Source organism: Carettochelys insculpta, chromosome 16 (genome assembly GCF_033958435.1).
Source record: "Carettochelys insculpta isolate YL-2023 chromosome 16, ASM3395843v1, whole genome shotgun sequence".
Classification (NCBI taxonomy): Eukaryota; Metazoa; Chordata; order Testudines; family Carettochelyidae; genus Carettochelys; species Carettochelys insculpta.
This window is the reverse complement of record NC_134152.1, coordinates 26126559-26150268: the sequence shown is the minus strand read 5'-3', so window position 1 is coordinate 26150268 and position 23710 is coordinate 26126559. Positions and strand designations below refer to the sequence as shown.

The following is a 23710-nucleotide window of genomic DNA, read 5'->3' as shown; positions in this document are numbered from 1 at the left end:
TCAACTAGGAGAATTTAATCCATTTTAATCAAAACCATTACAGAGCAAATCTAACAAATCCTTCATTTAGGGAAGAAAATTCTGTTTAAAAATAAATTCACAAACCTTGTAAGAACAAACACATTCAACAGAGAAATCAGAGTAACAAGTTGATACCATCCAGTTCCAAGCCACCAGAATACTCCAGAAGCTGCCTTCCCTATAAAAGAAAGGATGTATTCCATGAACTATAAATGTAATTGTTAAAAAATACGTGAAGAGAGACCAAGCAGAAGAACATGCAAGTATGGAAGAAAATGTTTTGTGCAACAGACAGATTGTTGTTGTGGATGAATATAGGTGAAAGGAAACACATGCAATTTGTTTTCATCTAAAACTTACATCACAGCCATGTATTGCAATGCAGTATCAACTACTCAGCACAAAAAGGAGCCATGCATGAAGATGAAATGTGTTTAGTAAAGCAATAACTAATTTTCTTGAGGTTAAACACAACACCCATTCAGCTATAGTTAATCATGCTTTGCACTTGGATAACCCCTTTTAACTAAAGGTCCCTCTGAGTTTCAAAAAAGTATTAAATATTAATTTTGCTGACAGCGATACTGCAAAACTGCAAGATTAAGCAAATTTTCTAAAGCCCTGCGGAATTAATGGAGAATCGGGAACAGAGTCCAGTCTTCCTCATTCACCCTTTGTCTGCTCTAATCATTAGACGTACTGCTGCCACCACTCCCATGAAGCAACCTTGTTAATCTCCCACTGAATTTGTGAACACAGATATATCTTGTCACTAAATACTTTAGCCTTTGCAACAGTAAAATACCATCCAAAGCTCAGCTGAGTGAGCATCAGTAAGACAATCACATAGTGTAGACTCCTACTTTTCCAGTAAAGGCAGATAACATGCAAGTGCACAAAAAGGGATATCACAATAATAACCTGGAGATACAATGGTCAGCCAAAGTAGTGATAACATCTTCTGAGTCATAGACCATCCTGCTGCTCCCACCGTTTGCAATGTTTGTAACACAAAGTAACCTGGTGTATAACAAATAAGCTATACATGTATTCAGCCTGATCCACTGTTTTCAATAAAAACAGTAGAGCAGAGATTCTTTAGCTTCTGAAGTTACGAGAATTATATACAGTACAATTTGAGCACATATCCTCCAGTAATTTAAGCTTTTTGAAACGTTATACAGTAAACTCTTTCATACCCATCATTCTATCATCCAGAACTCTTAAATAACTGGCATTTTTACCACAAGTAAATTTTAGTTATGTTTTCCATAAGTACAGCATACTGAAAGTAAATACAAGTAAATACAGCAAATACAGCATACATTTGTTTTTTTCTTTATATCTAATCTTCTTTTTCTTTAGTGTTATGCATTGGTAGGTATGCCTCTCTATTTTCCAGAATATCCTGGTCCCTGGGCTGCCGGATATGAAAGAGTTTACTGCACACAAAATGAGCATTACTGCTAATAAAACAAAATATGGACATAAGTGGTCTACCACCATTACAAGGTGGAAGAAAACAGGCTGGTAATATAGATCATTTAACTTCCTGATTTTATCTTCTGGGTAATTAAAATACCCTTTTTTCAGCCTATAAAAAGCCCATGTTTTGTGGCACAATATTCCATCAGAAAAACATGCTACTTAATACTCTTCAACCATCCCCTTTTTAATATAACACAAATGCATGCTTTAGACAGGCAACACTTCCAAAGTTCCCTGGTTTTGTCTTCAAAAGAGTGCACTGCAAGGTTTCTGGTATCTGGGTTGGCAGGATGAATGTGGGAGTAGAAAAAGGAATATTTACAACTTCAAATACCAATTCTTCAAAATCATTATTTAAAAAATATTGCCAATAATAGCCTCACTAACAAGAGGACATCTTGAGATATACAAGAATGTTCTTTTCTGAAAATTAATGAGGTAAATTGCTAGCTTTTATAATTAAATCCAGCCATGCATTTTGTGTTATGACAGCATCATATGGTTTTTAAAGGCCTGACCCAAAGCCCAATGAAGACTAATGACCTTTGGATCATACAGGAAGTGTAGATTAGTGCAATACAGGTAAGTTTAGGGGACTTCTAAATTTCAGATTAGCAGAGATGTCAATACTGGAATCTGAGTGGCACCAGTTGCCACAGCCCAGTATTTTACAAAACCAGTTGGTGGGGAAGAAGTCTCAGTCTATGCTTCTTTAATGTATGGGGGTGGGTAGGGGTGGAAAACGACAGCAAATAGTGCTGAAGAATCTTGATGCCTGTGCTCATCCATGCATTAGCAGGCCCATTTCTTGGGACGGATAGATATGTGAGTCCTGCAATAGGCTACAGGTTGAACCTCTTTCGTCCGGCACCCTTAGGACTGACTGGTGCCAAACCAGAGAATTTGCAGAGATTAATATCATCTAGCAGCATGACCAACACTTCCACTGCTTACTGGGCTTTTGGGACTTTTAGGGGTAAATTAGAGCTAAATAATAGCACAGAACACTAAGAGCCAGGACTGGTGGCTATAAGCAAACTTTATATATAGGGCCATGGGCAACTAGGCCACACTCATGATAAGTGGACATTCAGCTAACTAAAATCATGGCAGATCACGGATGTTGCCAGAGCAGAGAGTGCCAGCCTAAAGAGGTTCAACCTGTATCACAAACTAAAGACAGGGTACAAAATAATAAAATACCCTGTATAGGAATATCTTTATATCCCTTTTCTCCTTAAAGTCTGTTTTCCATCCTTCCAGAAATAGACACTTACCTAAAGTACAGTATAAAAGAAAACACAAAACAAACAAAACAAAAACTACGCAAAAAACCTTTTTTGTATTTAATATTTTAAAATATTACATGGTAATTTATTACCATAACTTTTTATACCAATTGTGTCATATGTAACAGATATCTGCCAAGTTCCTTCCTAGTATACTCAATAAATCTAACATTGTAGCAAGTAACACATGGAATAGAAGAGATGTCATGTAACTATTCTTGCAGAATGTTTTTACAGTTAACTCAGACTAATCTAGTCTGCAAGTGACAATTAAACTAAAAACAAAGCAGTATGAGTGATTAACATTTGAGAGATTGGGATGTGAAAGAAAAGCAAACAGAAAAAAAGGTGCACATCAACCTGCATAAGAAAAGGTGTGCCAAATGGTCCTTGCTACCCTTTTAGACCTTGAGGATTGCATGTGGACTGCTGTGTGTGTTTCAAGATGTTTCTTCCCCTTACAGTCATCACCTGTTGGTTACGGTAACAATCAATTAACGTGACAAATTAACCAATAAAATTATTAACAAGAGAGGTGTTCCAGTTATGTCACAGTATAATTTTCCAAAACCAACAACTGTAACTAAGCAAGATTAACAAGACAAAAATCCCACAAATATTTGACTCCTGTTGAAAAGGTTGCAGGAATAAGCTTGTGTACTAATATTTAATGTCTAAATTTAGTAAAACGGAAAACAAACTGTTCAGCTATACAACTTCTACCAGAATTGTTTCCTATCATCCAGATGTCATGTGACATCCAGGACTCCGACTCAAAGCTAAAATATAGAAAAAACAGAACAAAAAAACCCCAACTATACTTACATAAGGATTCCCCATTTATACCAAGATGACCATCCTCTTTGAGAAAGTCTTTTACATTCAAACTTCCACAGTAATTTGAGTGAGCTGCAATACATACAGAAAGAAGGTATAGCATTTAACTTACTGGAGTCCAAAACCTCAGATCGCTAGCTTAACAAGCACACAGACCTGATTCATTCAGTTATAAAGCCACACCACCTACAGGAGACCTTAAAAAGGTATTTGATGGAGAAGGTGACTTGCAAAAGGAATGCCATGAATGCGTGCTTTTTACAACTTTATGATTTCTGAGGAGTCCCCCTACCTATGCTGTAGGTCCTACATTTTTTTCCCTTTACCAACATTAAATATAGCCCAGCCTTCCTTGGTTTTGTTGCAGTCTTCTTCTAAGTGCTTGACCCCTAGCTGAAGGTTATCTCTGAAATGGTGTGACTGTTAACTAGCTACTTAACTGTTTAACTCCCAACATACAATAAATTATTAGGGAAAGAAGTTTTTGATTTAATGCTTAATTTTGAGTTTCACTTGCTTTGTTCCTGGGAAGTAAAACTTACCAGTTCTCCATTTGTCCAGACCACCTTCCAGGTCAGCTTGATTAGATAAAGAGAAGTTACTCACCGTAGTAACGGTGGTTCTTCGAGATGCATCCCCGTGGGTGCTCCATGTTAAGTGTTGGGCTCACCCCGGCGCCGCAGGTCGGCTCTTCCAAGCAGTTTCTGCTGGACCGCGCATATGCCGGTGTGCGCCGCTCCCTTGCGCGTTCCCGGCCATGCGCGTGATCCGGTCCCCGCCAGTTCCTTGACCAACCGCCTCGGATGCTCCTGCAAAACACTAAACAGAGATCTGAAACGGGGAGGATGGGCGGGTGGTGGAGCACCCACGGGGACACATCTCGAAGAACCACCATTACTACGGTGAGTAACTTCTCTTTCTTCTTCGAGTGTCCCCATGGGTGCTCCACGTTAGGTGACTACCCAGCAGTAACCCAAAATAGGAGGTGGGTAATCGGATCATGTGCAGCTTGTCCCCGAAAGGACCGCTGCCAAGAGCTGGGTATCCTCTTGGAATACCCTGTGAAGGGCGTAGTGCTTGGCGAAGGTGTCATAGGATGACCAGGTCGCCGCTCTGCAAATGTCTTTTAGCGCAACGCCCTTGAAAAAGGCTGTTGATGCCGCCACCGCCCTAGTGGAGTGAGCCCTGGGCATGGCCAGTAAAGGAGTCTTTTTGAGTTCGTAGCACATTTTTATGCAGGATACAATGTGCTTCGAGATTCTCTGCGAAGAGAGACCTTCTCCTTTTGATTTGGGAGCGAGAGAGACTAGGAGTCTATCCGTTTTCCGGAAGGACTTGGTCCTGTCTATATAGAAGGCTAGCGCCCTCCTCACGTCCAGGAGGTGTAGGCGCGCCTCTTTGTTAGAGTTATGAGGCTTTGGATAAAACGAGGGTAAAACACTAGGTTCGTTAATATGAAACTCAGAAGAAACTTTAGGAACAAAGGCTGGATGCAGCCGTATGGTTACCGCCTCCTTGGAAAATACTGTGCAGGGTGGCGTTGCCATAACTGCCGCAAGCTCGCTCACCCTGCGAGCTGACGTAATTGCGAGAAGGAAGGTCGTCTTTATCGTAAGGAGGCGGAGGGAAACCGTGGCTAAAGGCTCGAACGGTGGTCCCGTTAGCGCACTAAACACCAGGTCCAAGTTCCACGAAGGTGGAAGCAGTTTCCGAGGGGGGTATAGGTTTACCAACCCTTTGAGGAACCTGGTAACCATGGGATGGGTGAACACCGTGTGCCCTTCCTCTTCGTGTCTGTACGCCAAAATGGCGGCAAGGTGGACCTTTAACGAGGATAGTGAGAGTCCTCCTCTCTTGAGGTCCAGTAAATACTCTAATATTACAGGTATAGGCACCGAAAGGGGGGCTAACTGTTTGGTAGAACACCATGCCGTGAAGCGAGTCCATTTCTGCTTGTAGGTCTTCCTGGTGGAAGTCCTCCTGCTGCTTTCTAGGACTTGTTGCACTTCCTCCGTACATGTGCTCTCTAGGGAGCTGAGCCATAGATTAGCCACGCTTGTAGTTGCAGGCCTTGGGGGTGCGGATGTACTATAGACCCCTGAGCTTGCGTGAGCAGATCCGGTGCCACCGGGAGGGGCATTGGTGGACGGTCCGACATGCGCAGGAGTAGGGGGAACCATTGCTGTCGATCCCACGTTGGGACTATCAGGATCATTCGGGCTCCTTCTCTCCTGGCTTTCTGCAAGACTTTGTGGATCAGCACTGTGGGAGGAAAAGCGTAAAGCAGGGGGCCCCTCCAGGAGATCGCGAATGCGTCCCCCAGGGACCCCCGTCCCAGTCCTGCCCTGTAGCAGTATCATGGGCACTTCTTGTTGTGTTGAGTGGCAAACAGGTCTATCTGGGGAAAGCCCCATGCGTGAAAAATCGGTCGTAGCAGATCGGGACGAATCTGCCACTCGTGCGTGAGTGCGAAACGCCTGCTCAGCTGGTCTGCCTTCACATTGTGAGTGCCTGGTAAGTACAAGGCTTTCACGGTTATATTGTTGGCGATGCACCAGTTCCACAACCGGACTGCTTCCGCACATAAGGCACGGGACCGAGCTCCTCCTTGCCGATTTATATAAAACATGGTAGAGGTATTGTCTGTACTGATCCCGACTACTTTGCCTTGTATATGGTCTCGAAAGTGTCTGCAGGCGTTGAAAACTGCTCTGAGCTCCAGTATATTTATGTGCAGTGACTGTTCCGTGGGAGGCATCTGTAGTAAGAAAAAACCGATACTTGTGGTTGGTGGAAGGGTACCCCTGTTAGCATGTTCTTGGGGTTTACCCACCATTGCAGGGATCTGCGCACCTCTGTCGTGGGCGACACCACCCTGTGAACGGTGTGTGCTCCCGGTTTGTATACGCTCGCCAGCCAGTGCTGCATGCTGCGCATGTGTAACCTGGCGTTCTGTACTACGAACGTCGCTGCTGCCATGTGGCCCAGCAGCTGTAAGCACGTCAGAACCGGCACTGTAGGGCTGAAGGTGATGACTTGCACGAGGGAGCCGACGGCCTGAAAGCCTGTCTCTGGTAGATACACTCTTGCTGTAATAGAATTTATGCATGCTCCTATGAGCTCTATGCCCTCTGTGTGGGGTCTATCTTTGATTTTGCCAGATTGCTAACCAGGCCGAGCAAAGAGAACGTGCCTGCTGTGACGCGTATCATGCGTAGTACCTCCTCCTTCGAGGCCCCTTTGAGTAGGCAGTTGTCCAGATACAGGAATATAAATACCCCCTGTCTGTGCAGGTAGGCCGACACCACTGCCAAGGTCTTGGTGAAGACTCTGGGGGCCGAGGAGAGGCCGAACGGGAGGACCTTGTATTGAAAATGTTCTTTGCCTACCATGAACTGGAGGAATTGTCGGTGAGCCGGATGGATAGTTATGTGAAAATACGTGTCTTGTAAGTCGAGGGCTGTGAACCAATCTCCATCGTCCAGTGCCGTAAGGATGGAGGTGATTGTGATCATCCGAAAGCGTTGCTTGCGCAGGTACCGGCTGAGGCCTCGAAGATCTAAGATGGGCCTCCAGCGTCCTGTCTTTTTCTCCATGAGGAAGTATCTGGAGTAGAACCCTTTCCCTTGCAGTTGCTCCGGCACTCTTTCCACTGCCCCTATGAGCATAAAATGGTCTACCTCCTGCTTGAGTCTCGCTTCGTGGGAGGCATCCTGCAGGTGGAGCCTGGGTGGAGGTTGTGGCGGTAGGAGCGACTGGAAGGGGATCATGTACCCCGTGGCTATGATCTCCAGCACCCATTTGTCTGTGGTGATCCTTTGCCACAGGTCGCAGAATGGTCGGAGGCGATGGTGGAATAACAGCTTTGGATGACACTGTGTGATGGTAGTGATGGCGCAGCCGTGGATCTGTGTGTCAAACTTGTGGCCTTTGGCCCTGCCCCGAGGACGCACGGCTCTGTTGGGAACGTCGCCTGGAAGTTCTATATTGTTGATGTCGCCCTTGCTCGTAACCCCTGTGGTACTGGGGACGCTGTGGCTGATACTGGTACCGTCTTTGCTGAGGGTAGTACTTTTTCTTTCTGTATGGAGGGGTGTAGATCCCTAAGGTCCCCCCAAATGTTTGGAGCCAGGACTCCCTTCGCATTACCACTGCCGTAGCTGTTGAGCATGCTGCTGTGTCCGCAACATCCAGGGCGATCTGAACTCCCGTGCTCGAGGCCGCGTAGCCTTCTTGCACAAAAGCCTTGAGCACCGGCTTCTGGTCCTCTGGAAGCAAGTCCATGAGGGAGGTTAACCTAGAGTAGTTGTTGAAATTGTGGTTCGCTAGATGCGCTGCGTAATTCGCCATTCTCAACAGTAGGGTGGAGGAGGAGTAGACCTTTCTGCCGAACAGCTCTAGTTTCTTGGCATCTTTGTCCGTTACCCCTGTTTTGAACTGAGACGTTTTTGATCTCTGTTGAGACGATTCTACTACCAGAGAATTTGGTTGCGGGTGGCTGAATAGGAACTCCATGTCCTTCGCCGGCACGAAGTATTTCTTGTCCGCTCTCTTGTGGACAGGCGGAATAGTCGCAGGGGTCTGCCATATCGTGGTGGCGGACTCCAAGATTGCTTCGTCAAGCGGTATGGCTATTTTAGAGGAGGCCAGAGGTCTCAGATTTTTAAGGAGCTTATGGTGCTTCTCTTGCACCTCTGCTGTCTGGATGCCTTGCGTGAACGCCACCCTTTTAAACAGCTCTTGGAACTGTTTGAGATCGTCCGAGGATGGACGTCCCCCGGGGCCGTAGCCTCATCCGGGGAGGACAGCGAGGAACCGCTAGGGTACGCCTCTCTGGACCCCTCCGGGTCCTGTTGACGGTGGTACATCCGCTCGCTAGAAGCTTGCGAGGGAAAATCCTGGGGTTCCAGAACCAACTCCCCCTGAGATATCTGAGTCTCTGTCCCCGTGCACGATTGCCCTCGGGGATACGGAACCGTCTGTGGGGATCTGTCCCTGGTAGTAAGCCTAAGGTGTCTATGCCCCGCATGATAGGGGTGACCATGGCAACACGGGCACCGCTCCTGGGATGGTGACCTGGACCACTCCCTTGGTGCATACCCCCTACGTCTGGGGGAGCGAGATCTTCTGGAGACATGGGACGCTGGAGAGACCGATTTGTGATAGTACTCAAGTGGCTCGAAGCCCAAGAAGGGCGAAGGTGGTACAAGCTATGGGGAGGCTGGCTGTAGAAATGGAGATGGGGGCTCCGGATAGGCTAGGGGTTATCCCTGCCTTCTCGTTGGAGTCCGCAGCACGAGCGGAGGGCTCAGAGAAAGCAGCTCTGCAGCCCTGTCTGGAGAGGGACTGCGGTGCCATGTTTTTTGTGCTGCCTTTCCCCTCCCCTGTGGGGGTGGCTCCGCCCCCTGACGCGTCGGGGATCTCAGCCCCATAGTCTGCACCACGCTCAGCACGCTCCTCAGCGGTGCCGCGCGGGCAGTCTCCCCCAGTGCCTGCAGGCTGCGTGCCTGCGCACTCTGCGCCGCTGGTTCCCCAGGGGTCGGGGCCGCTGTTTGCGGTGCCGCCGGTTCTGGCGCTTGCTTGACCGCCGCCCTGCCTGCGGTGCGGGGCAGCTGTTTGATCATCGGAGTCTGAATTTCCGCCACGTGCGTCTCCGCGCCACCGCCGATCAGCTGTAGCTGCGGCTGGGGGCTGTGCGCTCCACCCGTCCCGCTTGCTGTTGCTGCCGGCAGGGATCGGGTTGGGGAGATTTTCCTCCATTTTTGCGCTGATGGGGTTAGGGACGCGGCTTTCCTTTTATGGGCCCCAGAGGGTCCCTCCTGCTGTGGCCGCTCCGGCACGTCTGGCTGGAGGGCCTTGTCGAACAGCAGCAGTTTCAGCCGCATTTCCCTGTCCTTCCTTGCTCTGGCTGTTAACTTGGCGCAGAAGGAACATTTCTGAGTGACATGGGATTCCCCCAAGCACCTTATACACTGACTGTGCCCATCAGACGCTGGCATCTCCTCGCGGCACGACTCACACTTCTTGAATCCTGAAGAGGACCATTGTGGTGAGTCTTTGAGTTGTTAATAGGGTACTTAGCACCTTCTCTGTGCTTGTTCCCCTCTCGGATAAAGCCTGCCGCGGCAGGAGGGCTAATGGCCCTAGGCTCCTGGCCTCCGGTGCTCCGCTTGTTACTAGGATTGGAAGCTTTGAATTCCTTCCCTTTCTTTGTTTTTGTTTTATTTTTGTTGAAAACAACAACCAACTAACTTAATCTAAGACTGAAGAAACTTCAAAACAATTAAAAACATTAAATACGCTAACTCTGGCCGTAGCCTGAGCGGATTCCGTCTGCAGCCGATGGCGGTTAAAGAGGAACTGGCGGGGACTGGATCGCGCGCGTGGCCGGGAGCGCGCAAGGGAGCGGCGCGCACCGGCACATGCGCGGTGCAGCAGAAACTGCTTGGAAGATCCGACCTGCGGCGCAGGGGCGAGCCCGACACCTAACGTGGAGCACCCACAGGGACACTCGAAGAAGATGATCTGAATTTCTAATACAAGATACATATAAGGGAAAACCTCAAATTCACATTCTGTTAGCCTACAATTTTCCATGGAGCACACTGTTGGAAATGGAGAATTAGTTCAAGCCTCGCCAGGTAGCAAATGAAACATGGATTACTTGATGCAACAGGAGGAGCAGCTATTTTTAATCAGTGTTTGAAACTGCTTTATATCTATTTAGTTCAAATATTCTACTAAGGATACCAACGCTATTGAACACCCCTATCCTCTCAATTGTGGACCAACTGCTACACCCCTTTCCTGATTTTAATGGAATATCCAGAAGAGACCAGACCATTCCAACATCAGAAAGGCAGAAAAAAGCATTACTGAAGGAGTGAGAGAAAGATAAGCAATCTCTTTCAGGGAACATGAAGACTACAGTTACTTTCTCCTCTTGCAAGGTCAGCTTTAACATAATAATTAGAAAATTTACTTTGAGGGTAAACTTACAGGGCAACTAGACACCCATGTCTGGCCCATGCCAGCAAACTTGAGTTTGTGGGACTATTCCATTGCTGTTCAGACTTCCGGTCTTGAGCTGGAACCTGGGTTCTAGGACTCTATCTCGCTGGGAGCCGGAGCTGGTTGACTTGGGCCTGACACAGGTGTCTAGCTCACAGATGGGCAACCAAGACTAAAGAGTGGGGCACATAATTGGCAGTGGTGAGCAACCTGTGGCCCCCCACAAACCCCTCGTGCAATAGGGTACTGGAACCACACACTTCCTTCCCTCCCATCACTTTCAAAGTGCCATGAATCTGATGATTTGCACTGTCCCCACTCCTCCCCTTCCTTCTCTCCCAGAGTTTGAATGCCACAAATCAGCTGTTTGCGGCTACTGATGCTCTAGGAGAGAACGAGGGGGAGTAGTGGGGCTGCAAGCCGGACAAATCACTTGATTCATGGCACTCCAAAAATTCTGGGAGGGAAGGAGAGGAATAGGAAGTGCCGGGTGCCAATTCCCAGTGCACAAGAGGCATGTGGGGAAGGGGTAGACACAGAGGGTGTGCAGGCTGCAGGTGGAACCCCAGTAGGCTGCATGTGTCCTGCCAGCCACAGGTTGCCCATTACTGGTCTAGCTGCTATGTAGATGTGCACTGATAGAGAGGCAACAAACATTACATGATCAAGGTTATCCCCCACACACAGCAGAGCAGCCTACAGAGAAAGGGTTAACAAGTAGACTTAACCTTGCAGAACTAAAACAAACTTGGAACATGAAGTCTAGTGGGAGCATTTTGAACGCACTGAATAATTACAGTTTGGTAGTGTTAAACCCCTCCACCTTCCCTATACCATGCAATTTCCTGGGAAGAAAAAAAGGCCAAAACACAAAAACCACAGTTACCACAAACCTGTATTCTGACATTTCCAAAGGGAAAAACGTGCAAAGTCAGCAAGTGAGCATAAGAGAAACCAGGCAAATTACTATGAAAGACACCATGGTGCAACAGGTGAAATGGATGAAAAGCCACGCAGGAAAAAAGCACAGTTCTTTTTATTAAGGTGGTGGCTTTGGGGGAAGAGGGGAAGACCACTAAAAAGGTACCTTTAAGTTCACAACCCAAGGTCAGCAAAACCATTTGAAATAGTTGCACTAACAGTGATGCAAAAGATGTTGCAGTATATTTGACCAATCGCAGAATCTTATTCATGTAGAAAGAGGTGTTTCCTATTAAAAAATTGTGAATACAAAATTATTTCCCTACATAATTTCAGTCTTCATGTATTAACTGTTTGTATTTCCACCTGTTTACACCAAGCTAAAAATGGTTAAAATTTCAGTTACTTAGCCAGGGGTACAAAATTTGTGAATGCGTAGCAATTGTAAATGGGCACTGGCTTTACAGGCCTTGCTGTGGAATTGCTCCATTTATCTATGACTAAGTATATCCTAAGACAACAACTGTGAAAGCTTGCCAGGAATGCTGAAATGCCTAAACCATGGCCTGGAGTGACTGTCTTCCCAGGGCAAAAGGCTCAAGTTACAAGCCTTTTCTGTAAGGCTCAAGCAGTCCAGTGTCACCTTAATTATTTGTGAAACTATAGAGCAGTGGTGTTCAATAGAAATTCAAGGATTGCCACAGTCCTGCCCCCCCACCCCCGCTCAAAATAAATGCTCTCCCCTCCTCCAGAGCCAGCTCTTCCTCCCATTCCTTCTCACTCCCCACCCCCATGCAAACTGAGCCATGCTGTGGCCATAACCACGATGAAGCTGCAGGCGTGTGGGCCATGGTTAGGCCACGCCAGGGCCACTGAAGTGGGAGGAGGAGCTGCCACTGCTGCTGCCAGGTGCTTGTCCCACCAAATGGTGCAGCACATGCACGGAGTGGGTGGAGGCACTCCACGTATACAGCTCCTTGCTGCATTTCATCACACTGCCGAGTCCAGTCCACCCCATGTGGTGAACGGCAAGCATATTGGACACTGCAACTATAGAGTAAATATGGCTACCCCTCTAAGATGTTCCTGGTTAAAGGGGATTGAAAACTTGAATACAATTTCACTATTGCCAACATTTAAATTGCAATTAATTCCTGATCAACGCTATTCAGAATTTCTCAGAGCTGAACCCCATGAACAGTTAGTACCGCAAAACCCCAACCTGGAATAAAAAATGATTTATATTTAATTCTTGTTGAAAGAGAGGAAAGGGAGAAACAGAGCATTTTCTCCCCCTTCTCCTGCTGCAGATTTTCAAATGGAAGGACACGAAATACAAAGTTTATCTAGCACTACTAGACTTTCCTCTATGTCTTCTCCTTCACTTTAGAACACACACAAAACCATAATTATCACATTCATCCACGTACTCCTACTTCCTTAAAAACTCTGGTTATTCTGCAGCCAGCCAGGATTTGGCTAACTTCATTTCAACTGTTGGGCTGCTAAGAAGTGCTGAAGTAACCACCAGATGAGTATTTTCACAAGATTCATCTCTAAGGCTGTGTCTACACTAGCTCCCTACTTTGAAGACAGGATGGTAAGTAGGGTGTCAGGAGATTATTAATGAAGTGCTGTGCTGAATATGCAGCACTTCACTAAGCTAATTCTTCCCTGTGGCACCTTTGAAGCATTAAACTTTGAAGTGCCAGCTCGCATGTAGCCACAGCTAACCCACTGATACTTCGAAGTGCCTGGGTAACTTCAAAGTCCCTTTACTCCTCAAAAGTTTAACACTTTGAAATTGCCACAGAGAGAATTAGCTTAATGATGTGCTGCATATGCAACACAGTACTGCATTAATAATCTCCTGACACCCTACTTACCATGCTCCCTTCGAAGTAGGGAGCTAGTGTAGACACAGCCTAAGAGTTTTGTTTAGAAGAGACATGGTAGTAAAGATGTTTAGACTCCGATGCCCTATTTAAATACTTGAAGTTTATTATGCCTGTGTAAGACCAGGGTCCTATTGTACAACCATACAGTAAGAGGTATTCCCTGCCCTGAAAAGAATTTCACTTGCAATCTCCTGAGTGTCAAGAAACTGACTTCTTACTATTTAAGAAAACAAAGGGGTATATTGTACTCCAAAACTGACAGCAGCTGAAACCACTTGTAATTACCCACTTTTAAAATGGAGTTAACAAAAGAACACACCTTGCTCCTGATCCTCCAGGAGATGATCAAACCCAACACATGAGGTGGTGGAACAGTAAAGGATGTCAAGCTTTCTGCTTTCCAGAAGGAAGGCACTTAACAAGAGCAATATCCAAGGGGAGTAGACTGGCCTGGAAAAGCAGGACTCCATATGGGCAGCCATGCTTGAGAAAAAGTTCAAGAAGTTTTTCCGCTGAGAAGCAAAACTGCTGAAGCCATTCTGGGTTCTCCCTCAGAAACTATTAGAATCCTGTTTAGATCTAAGATCTGAGGAGAGGGCCTAACTTAGGAAACACAACAAAAATGAGAAACTAGAGAAGGAGAAAGAGAAAACAAAAGAAGTGGTTTTTTAAAAAGATAGATCTTTCTATATACTCTTGAACCTTTTCAATCCAGCAATCTTGGGAAATAGGGTAGGCTGGATTATGGAATTTTCTGGATCATGGGAGTTCACCATAAATGAAGGATAAACAAAGTTGGTTACTAAAACTTCTTAGAGTACTATAAATGTATAACATATGATAATATTAATCCTTAATGCAATGTATTTAAACTGTTTTGTTATCACATGTGGATAATTACGCAGAAATACCACTAACTATACAGTACAGAGCCAGTTTTCATGTTTACAATTTAAATTTGTGCTAGATAGTACGTGTGTATGCATGTATGTATGTATGTATGTATGTATGTATATTTTTTGTTTTGTTGCACTATCTCCCAGATCACAACACAGTGAATTATGGAGATTCATGTGTAGCAGATGATATTTACAAAGATACAACCATTATGTTTGGTTTGTTTGTTTGTGCTCCTCATTTTGATGAATTATAATGGAAATAATTTAAAAGCAGAATTTAGGGCAAGATCGTAAGCTGACCCTCATTGTTACAATGAAGTATAAAGGAAAATAATCTATTACTACAGATCAATACTGTCTACAACACCACATTACATGCCTAATAAATTTGAATTTATGAATTATTTTCTGCCAGATTCTGTAGCAGAATCATTATTTTGATGTGACATATTTATGTTCCTTTAACTGTATGGAAAACTCATTTTGTCAGCTTTTGACTACAAAGCAGATGTCAGTTTCCTACTGAAGCGTAGCTTGACAGACAAAAATTCATCATAGGATATACGCCAATTGGCATTTGGAATTTAGTTAGTCTTGAGAAACTCATCAAGGAACAAAGTCTTTATAACCTCCAGGTACATGTAACATTAATGAACAAGACATTTTACAGTGCCACAAAACCACAAAAGGAAGAAAATCACTTACTGGACTTATATTTTTGGCTCCTATCCCTAGAGTAAATTCTTGAAGATGGCATGTGAGAAGCAGAGTACGCTGTGAGGACCTCCTTCCGTTCAGAAAGCATACTGCAGTCACTGCAGGTATAGCCATTGATCATGGTAGTCTGTGTTTCAGCTGTTGCTATATCACCATTTCCCTGAATCAATGTTGTGTCTCCACCTGATGTGTCAAAAAAGAACCATTGATTCATTCATTGCAACCTATTAATGGGATAGGGTAGTGGGAGAATTGCAGTTACCTTTAAAGTCGCATTCATCATCATCCAGCCCTAAAACACAGAAGATTTTCCAATTAAGTACAATTACATGGAAGTCTCCAGATTGCAAATGACCACTACAGCTAAACTGTTTTCAAAACAAACGTTTGTTATTTCTAGAATCCACAAAGAGGAGGCACTTTACAATCAGCATATTAAATTAATCCATTAACTGTTGTAGGGAACTTCCATACACATACAGATGTTTTTGAGGTGACAACTTACTGTTATATTTTCTATGAAGAGGAAGGTTGCGGCAAGAAGAAAACTGAAGCACCAGCATGTAATTTCCAACTCCCAGGTGACTAATGAGAAGGCTAGCTAATTAGAAACATGCTTTTTTTGCGGCGTACAAACAACTTTTTATTAGAACCACAGTTCAATATGTATCCCAGAAGACCCAACCAATCCAGCCATTGTCAAATTTAGCACATTAATATTAACGTTCCCATACAATTGTTTTCAATTCAATGTTATGGCAAATGATAAATACACTAATCAGAAACAAGCAACCTGTAACTCGACAGCATGGTAAAGCCTCACTGTTCCCAGACAGGTTTTATCTGAAAAACTCCCACTTTCATATACTGTATATAAATAATCCTGGCTGGAAAGCTAGTTTCTTGCTTTTTTAACTCTTTGGGAAAAAATTTAAGTCTCAGTACCTTAAAATAGATTTCAGTTAGGCTACAGATTTCAATTAAACATATATTTGTGCAGTAAACTACATTTCTGTAGACTAAACTGACATAAGATGCTGGCATTGTTAAATTGGTTAACAATGTCCTTTATTCTACATGCATGAGAGACTCGTAGCATATTGTGTTTAATAGATTCCTCAAATTAATATTATTTTAAAAAAGTGTTTACAAAAGATAGCTTCATTTCAGCAATCCTCATGCTTCATAAAATGAATAAGAAAAGATTGAATGTTCTTGGGAGCAGCAAAGCCATTTCTAGATCAACTGAATTGCTGGAGTTCCCTTCTCCCATCTCTCCCGAGCTACTGCATGCAGCTTCTACAGTACATCCTTTTCAGCTAACATCTCCATCCACCCCCTGCCCCACCCACCAGTAATCTAAGTCTGGATCTCTATGGAGGCACAAAAGTACCACCTGGAGCACTCTCTTAGCAATAGCCCAAATCAACCAGGTTTTTGTTCACAGTAAATCATTTTGAGGAAAAAGCTCTCTCTCTAGAAGGACCTAAAGAGGTATTAAATTAATATTATTGAAAGAGCACCCTTCTTATAGGCAGAGTAGTATCAACACCTTCAACAATGATGCAACTCTTTGCTGCCCAGTCAGGCATTTCTTATTCCAAATTAAATAGAGTTTTTGCATAAAAAAAGGAGTAGACAACCAGGCTTTTGACCAGAAAGGTTTACCATCTCCAAGTAGTATGAGCAATCAGAGAATGAAGTCTTATCTATACTTAAAACATTTTGCCAGCACTGAAATATCAGAAGTGTGGCATAACGGCAAAGATCTCTTTTGCTGGTGTAAACCGCATCTCCACTAGTAACGTTTGCTGGAATAGGTATACATGCAAATCCTTTCCAGTGTAGTCAAGGCCTTAGTAATATGGCTCTCTCTTTCTGTTCAAGACTTATTAAGTTGCTCCAAATTAACCTGACCTTTCCCAAACAATAAATGCACTTTCCAGATAAATCATTCACTTGTGTTGCTTCAGCCAGAGTTATCTATACTCCCTTTCCGCTTACTACAGACACCTCATCACTCCAATCTATTCTTGATCTTAAAGTGAGAAATTGCACGTTTACCAGTACTATAAATAACAGTATTACGTCATGATACATACATAAGTTCTCCATAGTTTGTCTGGTCACAGTATACATACACCTCTTTTTTAAAATCTGAATTCAGTGTAAAGTTGCCAGGAAAACACATTAGCTTCCCAAACGCAACTGTACGCAAGCTTGAAACAAAAACCTATTAATTACAAAAACATACAAGAAATGTCTGTAAAAAGTGGTATAGTGTGAGTCACAATCTAAATAGTGGACCAGGGATGTTAGTGGTTAGCCAGTCAGTGTCATCCTTAAAAAAATTAGGTTTACCAGTTAACCACCATGCAGGTAGGCAGGCAGGGACACGCTCAGCTCAACTGGAGCAGCCCTCATCTGCAGCAGGCCCAGCAGTGCTACAGGTAGGGGTATGTCCAGTTCACTGTGGAGAAGGGTGCTCCAGTCCAGCCAGAGCAGCCCGCAACCATGGCAGGGGTGTGGTTAAGGGCATCACTCCCCTTTAACTGGTTAAATGAATAAATTTAACTTTCAACCTGTTAAACTAATTAAACTTCATTTTATATCCCTATAATGGACTAGCCATTCAGGTGCCTGATCTCCATAATCTTTACTTCTGCTATCCACTGGAAATTTCATTCTAGGTAAAAAAAAAAAAAAAATCTACAACTTCACAAACCTACAAACATAATATCTTCTTGCTTCACTTTTGTGACTCATTTCATACATGCTTATCTGTTCATGATAAAAAAGTCATATGTTGTAACTTGTCTTTTTAATTAAACTTGTTATTTAGGATTCTCTCTTTATGATGCTTTCTGTACAAGACTCCAGCTGAGCTTCAGAAATGACAACAGAAGATCATTAAATTCATAGACAGCATCTTTGCTAAATTAAGGCACTACATTTTGATTGGCATGCCAGTCTCACTGCTCAGCACTATTATATTACACTTTTTATTCAAAGGTAACGTATCCTCTGGCAAAGCTGTAGTTAGAATTAAACTAATTTCTAGCTATAGTTATAACTGAGTGATGACATTTCAAAGAACTTGGCAATAAGAATGTTGCTATCCATTGTTCTTTAGGCAAGGAAGCTTCTCCCAAAAAACAAAAAAAACAAAAAAAAAAAAAACAAAAAAAACCACACCCCAAAACAAAAACCAAAAACAACAGCAGCAAAGTAGTTTTCATGCCATAGGCTGGCGCAAACATTCAGAAGTGTAATAGCATTCTGTTACTTACCCCAAAAATGGTCAACTTCTGTTTGCTCCTGAATCAAAGATTCATCCAATATAGTAGATACCACAGATGTTTCACTGGCATGGCTATTGAAACTGCTTTGGCTAAAAATAGAAGAGCTGGATGCATTTTTTCTTGGAGTATGTTTCATAGTGACAGACTGCTTACTCATATTTTTCCACTGCTTTCCTGTTCTAAAGGGAAAAAAGGCAAACATGACATTAAACAACCTGAAAGAACATACTCAAAGATAGTTATCAACGGCGTCTGTCAAACTGGGAAGGTACGTGTCCAGTTAGATCCAGAACGAGTCAGTCCTGGGATTGGCGCTACTCAATATTTTCACTGAAGACTCCGATACGGAAAATACATGTATAAAAGGTCGGATGATGCTGAGGTAGAAGGGGTTGGAAGCATTTTGAAGGAGAGAATTAGAATTCAAAATGACCTTGACAATTTGGAGAATTCATCTGAATTCCAAAAGATGACACTCAGTAAAGACAAGCACAGAGTACTTCATTTCAGAATGAAAAATCACATGTACATCTACAAAATAGGGAATAAATGGTGAGGTGATAGTATTATTGAAGAGAACATGAAGTTCTGGTGCCCCTCATTCAGTGAGTCAACACTGTAATTCAGTTGTGAAAAAGACTAATATTAGGAAGTGTATTAAACAGGACTTTCATATGTAAGACATAAAAGGCAACTCTCCTGTTCTAGTCAGTACTGGGGAGGCCTCAGCTGGAATACTGTAGCTAATCACAGGCTCAAAGCTATTGTTAAGTTGTGGAAAGAGTCCAGCAAAGAGCAGCCAAAATGGTAGAAGATTTTAATAAAGACCTGAATCATGGGGAAAGGTTAAAAACTGGGCTAATTGTCTTCTACCAGTCTTCAAATGTGTTAAGAGGTGTCAGAGCAGAGTGATCAGTTGTCTACATCCCATGGAAGTAGGATAAATAGTAATGGAAGGAAGCAAGGAAGATACAGCTGGGGGGTAAGCTCTGCAATAAGCTTCCAAGGGAGGTTGTGGAATCCTTTCCTGAGATTTTTAAGAATGGTTTGGACAAAGATCTGTCTGGGATGGCATAGGTTCAGTTAGTCTTGCTGGACTTGACTTTTCCAGGTCCCATCTAGATCTACATTTTTATGTACTATATCTTTTAGAGATTTCTTGTGCACCTGTTCATCTGTGAGTCTGTTTGTTGAAGAACTCCTCCTAAACAGTAAGAGTTAGGGCAACCAAATTAGGTAAGTGGTTTGCTCTTATCATAACCTGAAGTAAAGTAATGGTTTGGTTGTGCCAGGACAATCAGATGGGCCTGAAATCAGACTGTTTCTTGTCAAATGAGGGCTCTGATAGTAGGGACAGTTATACTCCAGAATGAGTGGGGGTGGGAGGGGCAGCCTCTGGCTGGGCAGCACAGCTCTTGCCACCCCGTTGTCTGTGGAGAGCCCATCTCCCCCTTTCGCCTACACACAACCCCCTGCCCCAAGTCCTGCACTCCTCACCCTCTGCCCTGAGCTCCCCCACATCTCTAAGCCTCCAGCCTGAAGAACCCAAGCAATTCTTCCAGTGATCCTATGAGTATACTAAAGTCTGCATTTACTGTTACAGTTTAAATTTTTATATGATTATTTTGAGTCTGGTTTAAATATTTCATTTTGGGGAGGATACAGACAGCACTGGAAAGGCATTTTAGGGTAAGTAGTTTCATTGGTAACAAAGCCATACAAAAAAGGAACATCTGGGTTATCTCCCCTTGCTTTCAGTATATAAATGCACGCATTTAGACATTTTATCGTAGACTACATATAGAATATTAGTTGTATACTTAATTTTTTTTTAAATAGGAGAATCCAGCATGTCTAGGGAGTTAAACCAGATGGCCCTTTCTGTCCCTTCTAATTCTAGGATACACATACCCAAATGCTATGTATCAAAACAACAGCTAAGTAACTATCAACAGCATGGAGTTTCTCAGATGAGTTCTTATGATGATTTAAGCCCCAGTCCTGGAAAGACTGATTTACCAGTTATCTGTCATGTGTAAACTGGTCTTATTTGCTTCAACGAGACAAATCTTACGCAGGAAAATGAGCAGTCCCATTAACATCAAGGGAAGCACTTGCAACACATACAGTTGAACAGGTAAGAGTTTTAAAGAGTTAGGATCATAAATTTTCTTCCAATTCAGCCAATCTTTCATTTAAGATACACTTAATTTTACAATGAAATTTGTGTTCTAAGATGTTTACTGGAACAAAAAAGCTGTTTCACGGTCAAAAAAAAAAAGAGGGGTGGGGGAGTATTCGAAGACCAGATTTAAATAAATAAAAAAAAGGTTAGTGGCATTACTGAGCTGGTGCCCAGCACACTTGGCCAGAGAGTTCTCATCTCAGTAAAATATAACAAAGTTGATATTTTGCCCTCATCCTACTTTTGAAAATTATGTTTACTACCAAGGAGGAGAGGACACCTTTTCCTTTCATCTGTTTTCTTCTGTCTAATATTAAGACAAAAATCTCTTGGCACAGAACTGAGAAATATTCAATCTAAACTCTTAATCACTTATTTCAATTTAAATGTTTATTGCAGTAAGAAATCAAAATCTTTTTCAATAGCATATTCCAACATTAAGTCTAAATTCTGGATTAGCCACAATTGATTTGTCTGAAACATCATTAAGTGCATTAACCTAGAGTCTACCAATAGATAACTTGCATTAATAAAGTTTGCCTACCTGGATGACTGGTCTGCCAAAGACATGTTTCTAGTATAAGAATTGCTATGAACATTGTCATTTTGGGCATCATCTGTTACATTATATCCTGTAGTGACCAAGCGTAGACTGCGTCGTGACATTCTTGGAGAATCAAACACTGGATCCAATTTGTGTTCAGTCTCAAAATCAAGAGCTCTTGAAGAATAACTTGAACTAAAATAAAAATAAAAATGTACACTAACCATTTAAACCATACTTCAGTTAATCAGAATTCTCTCCCCCACCCCAAGAAAGTATGCTGTTTTAACAGGTGCAACTTATCCCCACTTTGGTCTTGATCCTGTACAAAGGATAGCACAAGCAGTTCCCAGCATCCACACAGAATCCCACTGACTTCAGCAAAGTTCAATAAGAGCATAAGGGTCTACATAAGCAGTTCTCTTTGCAGGATTAGGGCCTAGGCAACATTGTTAAATGTCCAACAACAAATAGCAAAGTAATTGTTTTCTTCTATATGAAGAATTTACATAAGCAGATACACATATTCCAACAACGAAATAAAACCGAACATGAAAGAATACCCCTGTAATACCCGTCATCCTATAAATCATGTTTTTAAGCTTTTTTGAGACCATGGAATACCAAACAATAATATTTTTATGCAGCACTACTGTGAAAACTTTCTTCAAAAAATTGTTGTCAGACTAAAAACGAACCGCAACATATACAGCAAAAACAAAATGAAGTAAATTAATCAGGTATCCCAGCAATGTAACACTGTATCTGGTTTTAATGGAAAATATAAACCATCAGTATGATATTAATAAAGCGTCAGACACTTGTGGCACACCTGCGAGTTGTTCATGGAACACCAGTGTTCTGTGAAACATAGTTTAAGTAACATTGCTACAAATAATCCATAATTTTGTCAATAGCTACTGGGGAAGTACTCTCTGAAATAAAGTTGATGCTAGTATTCTGTTACAAGTGGGTTAATTTGTGTTATGATTAAGTTTAGCCCAAGAGGAGATTTTTCTAGCCTGATTGTTAAAATGTACCATTAAATTTGAGTTGATATAGTGGAAAATTATTTTACACATTTTAATTCTAAACCAAGATTGCAAACATTTTGGCTCAGCTCAAATAACTGCTGATATGTAAACAGTCACACACTAACCAACCTTATAATTCTAAGCTGTTTGTAAGAAATGGGAACTTTGTCTGAACATTTGTAGGCACACACAAAAAGAGGCTGCACCATTTTTTTTTAATGCAAGTTAGTTAACAGGCGCAAAAGGTTATGAACAGTTCTTAGTTGGGTTAATTTAAGCAATTAAAAATAGGACTAAGTTAACTTGAAATAAGAGTATCCTTTTGTAACTGTTTAAATAACATGGTATATTTCAATTGGTCTAAATTAACATACAGAAAAGGTCTCAAAACTCTATACGCTTAGCACTGAAGCAGACAAATAAGTCACAGACAATTGTACATGAGATGAGTCTCTTATACACACAAGTACATGCAGGGATTACTATAGCTAGGAAAACCATGCTCCAGACTGTTTTGAGTCTCCAGAGTAGCCAGGAAAAGAAAGTGAGCAAGAGTACCGTGCACCATACTTTAAGACAGGTGTCAGAGAAGGTGCACAGCACATCAGATTTGCCTTTATACAAGGAAATTTTCATTATTCCAACTAAAACAGAACAGATAGCTATAAAGTGTCTTGTACTAAGAAACCAGGCGCTAATGCCACTACTAGATGTGAGAGAAACTGTGGTTGTATTGTAGGCATATAATACAGATGTCCTGTGGTTAAATCTTTTGGAAAGCATCTGTTCATTCTGAGATCAGACTGTTACAAGGGACTGTTTTACTGATGCTTAATCTCTACTGGGCCATGGGCCAGGTACAAAGTTGACTTCAAAAAAGAGAACAGTGAAAGCATGAATACACCAGGCCTGAGGTAAAACTTTGGTCCCCCTAAGCTACATCAGTCAGGAAGATGAGGTTAAAACAAGTCTAAGCACTAGTTTAGACACCAGTATGTCAACAGCCTCTCCCCTTTCATTATTTTAGAAGTGTCTAAACCGCAGTGAGACACTGTACAGCTCTTCGTTATTCTGCTGTAGCACAGACACATACTGAGTCCATTTTCCCAGCAGGTTTAATGAGATATATCAGGAATGGTCAGTTTCACTCCCACAACTCAAAACACTGCTGGTAGCAATAAAGCTAGTCAAATTGGTAAAGTCTGCTAGACTACCTGCTCCTCACTTGCCATGGGAATTCTTTTGCTTTGCTGTGTTATTTATATATATTACTTTACACACACTAGAGCACAGGTAGCACAATGGATGTTAGTAGCCTTGTGCTTTTACTAATAACTGTAAAAAAAACTTTTTTGTGATTAGATGTAACGTAAGACTCTTGTTTAGTATAATTATAGTTCTATTTATACTCTTGATCGTTAACGGCCTATGCTCCAAGATGTAGACATGGAAGAGGCTTACTACTACTACTACTGTTATTAATACAGTAGACTCTTGACATATCTGGCAGCCCCCAGAAGTTGCTAGGTATTCAAATATTCTGGGTAATAGGGAGCAGCTGTGG

At 42.7% G+C, this 23710-nt stretch overlaps 1 protein-coding gene across 7 annotated transcripts in view; it reads right to left on the bottom strand.

Annotated features, from left to right (window-relative positions):
* SUN1 (Sad1 and UNC84 domain containing 1) overlaps window positions 1–23710 on the bottom strand; it is a 67543-nt gene that overhangs the window by 26964 nt on the left and 16869 nt on the right. The window contains exons 3-11 of one of the 7 annotated variants that reach the window (XM_075011074.1): window positions 21113–21307; window positions 18372–18562; window positions 15344–15373; window positions 15070–15264; window positions 11734–11856; window positions 3624–3707; window positions 3159–3269; window positions 943–1041; window positions 106–199 (exon numbers count right to left, since the gene is read on the bottom strand). In XM_075011074.1, the coding sequence (XP_074867175.1) occupies window positions 106–199; window positions 943–1041; window positions 3159–3269; window positions 3624–3707; window positions 11734–11856; window positions 15070–15264; window positions 15344–15373; window positions 18372–18562; window positions 21113–21307 (1122 nt within the window). Of the gene's footprint in view, window positions 1–105; window positions 200–942; window positions 1042–3158; window positions 3270–3623; window positions 3708–11733; window positions 11857–13784; window positions 13963–15069; window positions 15265–15343; window positions 15374–18371; window positions 18563–21112; window positions 21308–23710 lie in introns of those variants that run through there. The other 6 variants (XM_075011077.1, XM_075011078.1, XM_075011079.1 and 3 more) reach the window with 6 other exon arrangements.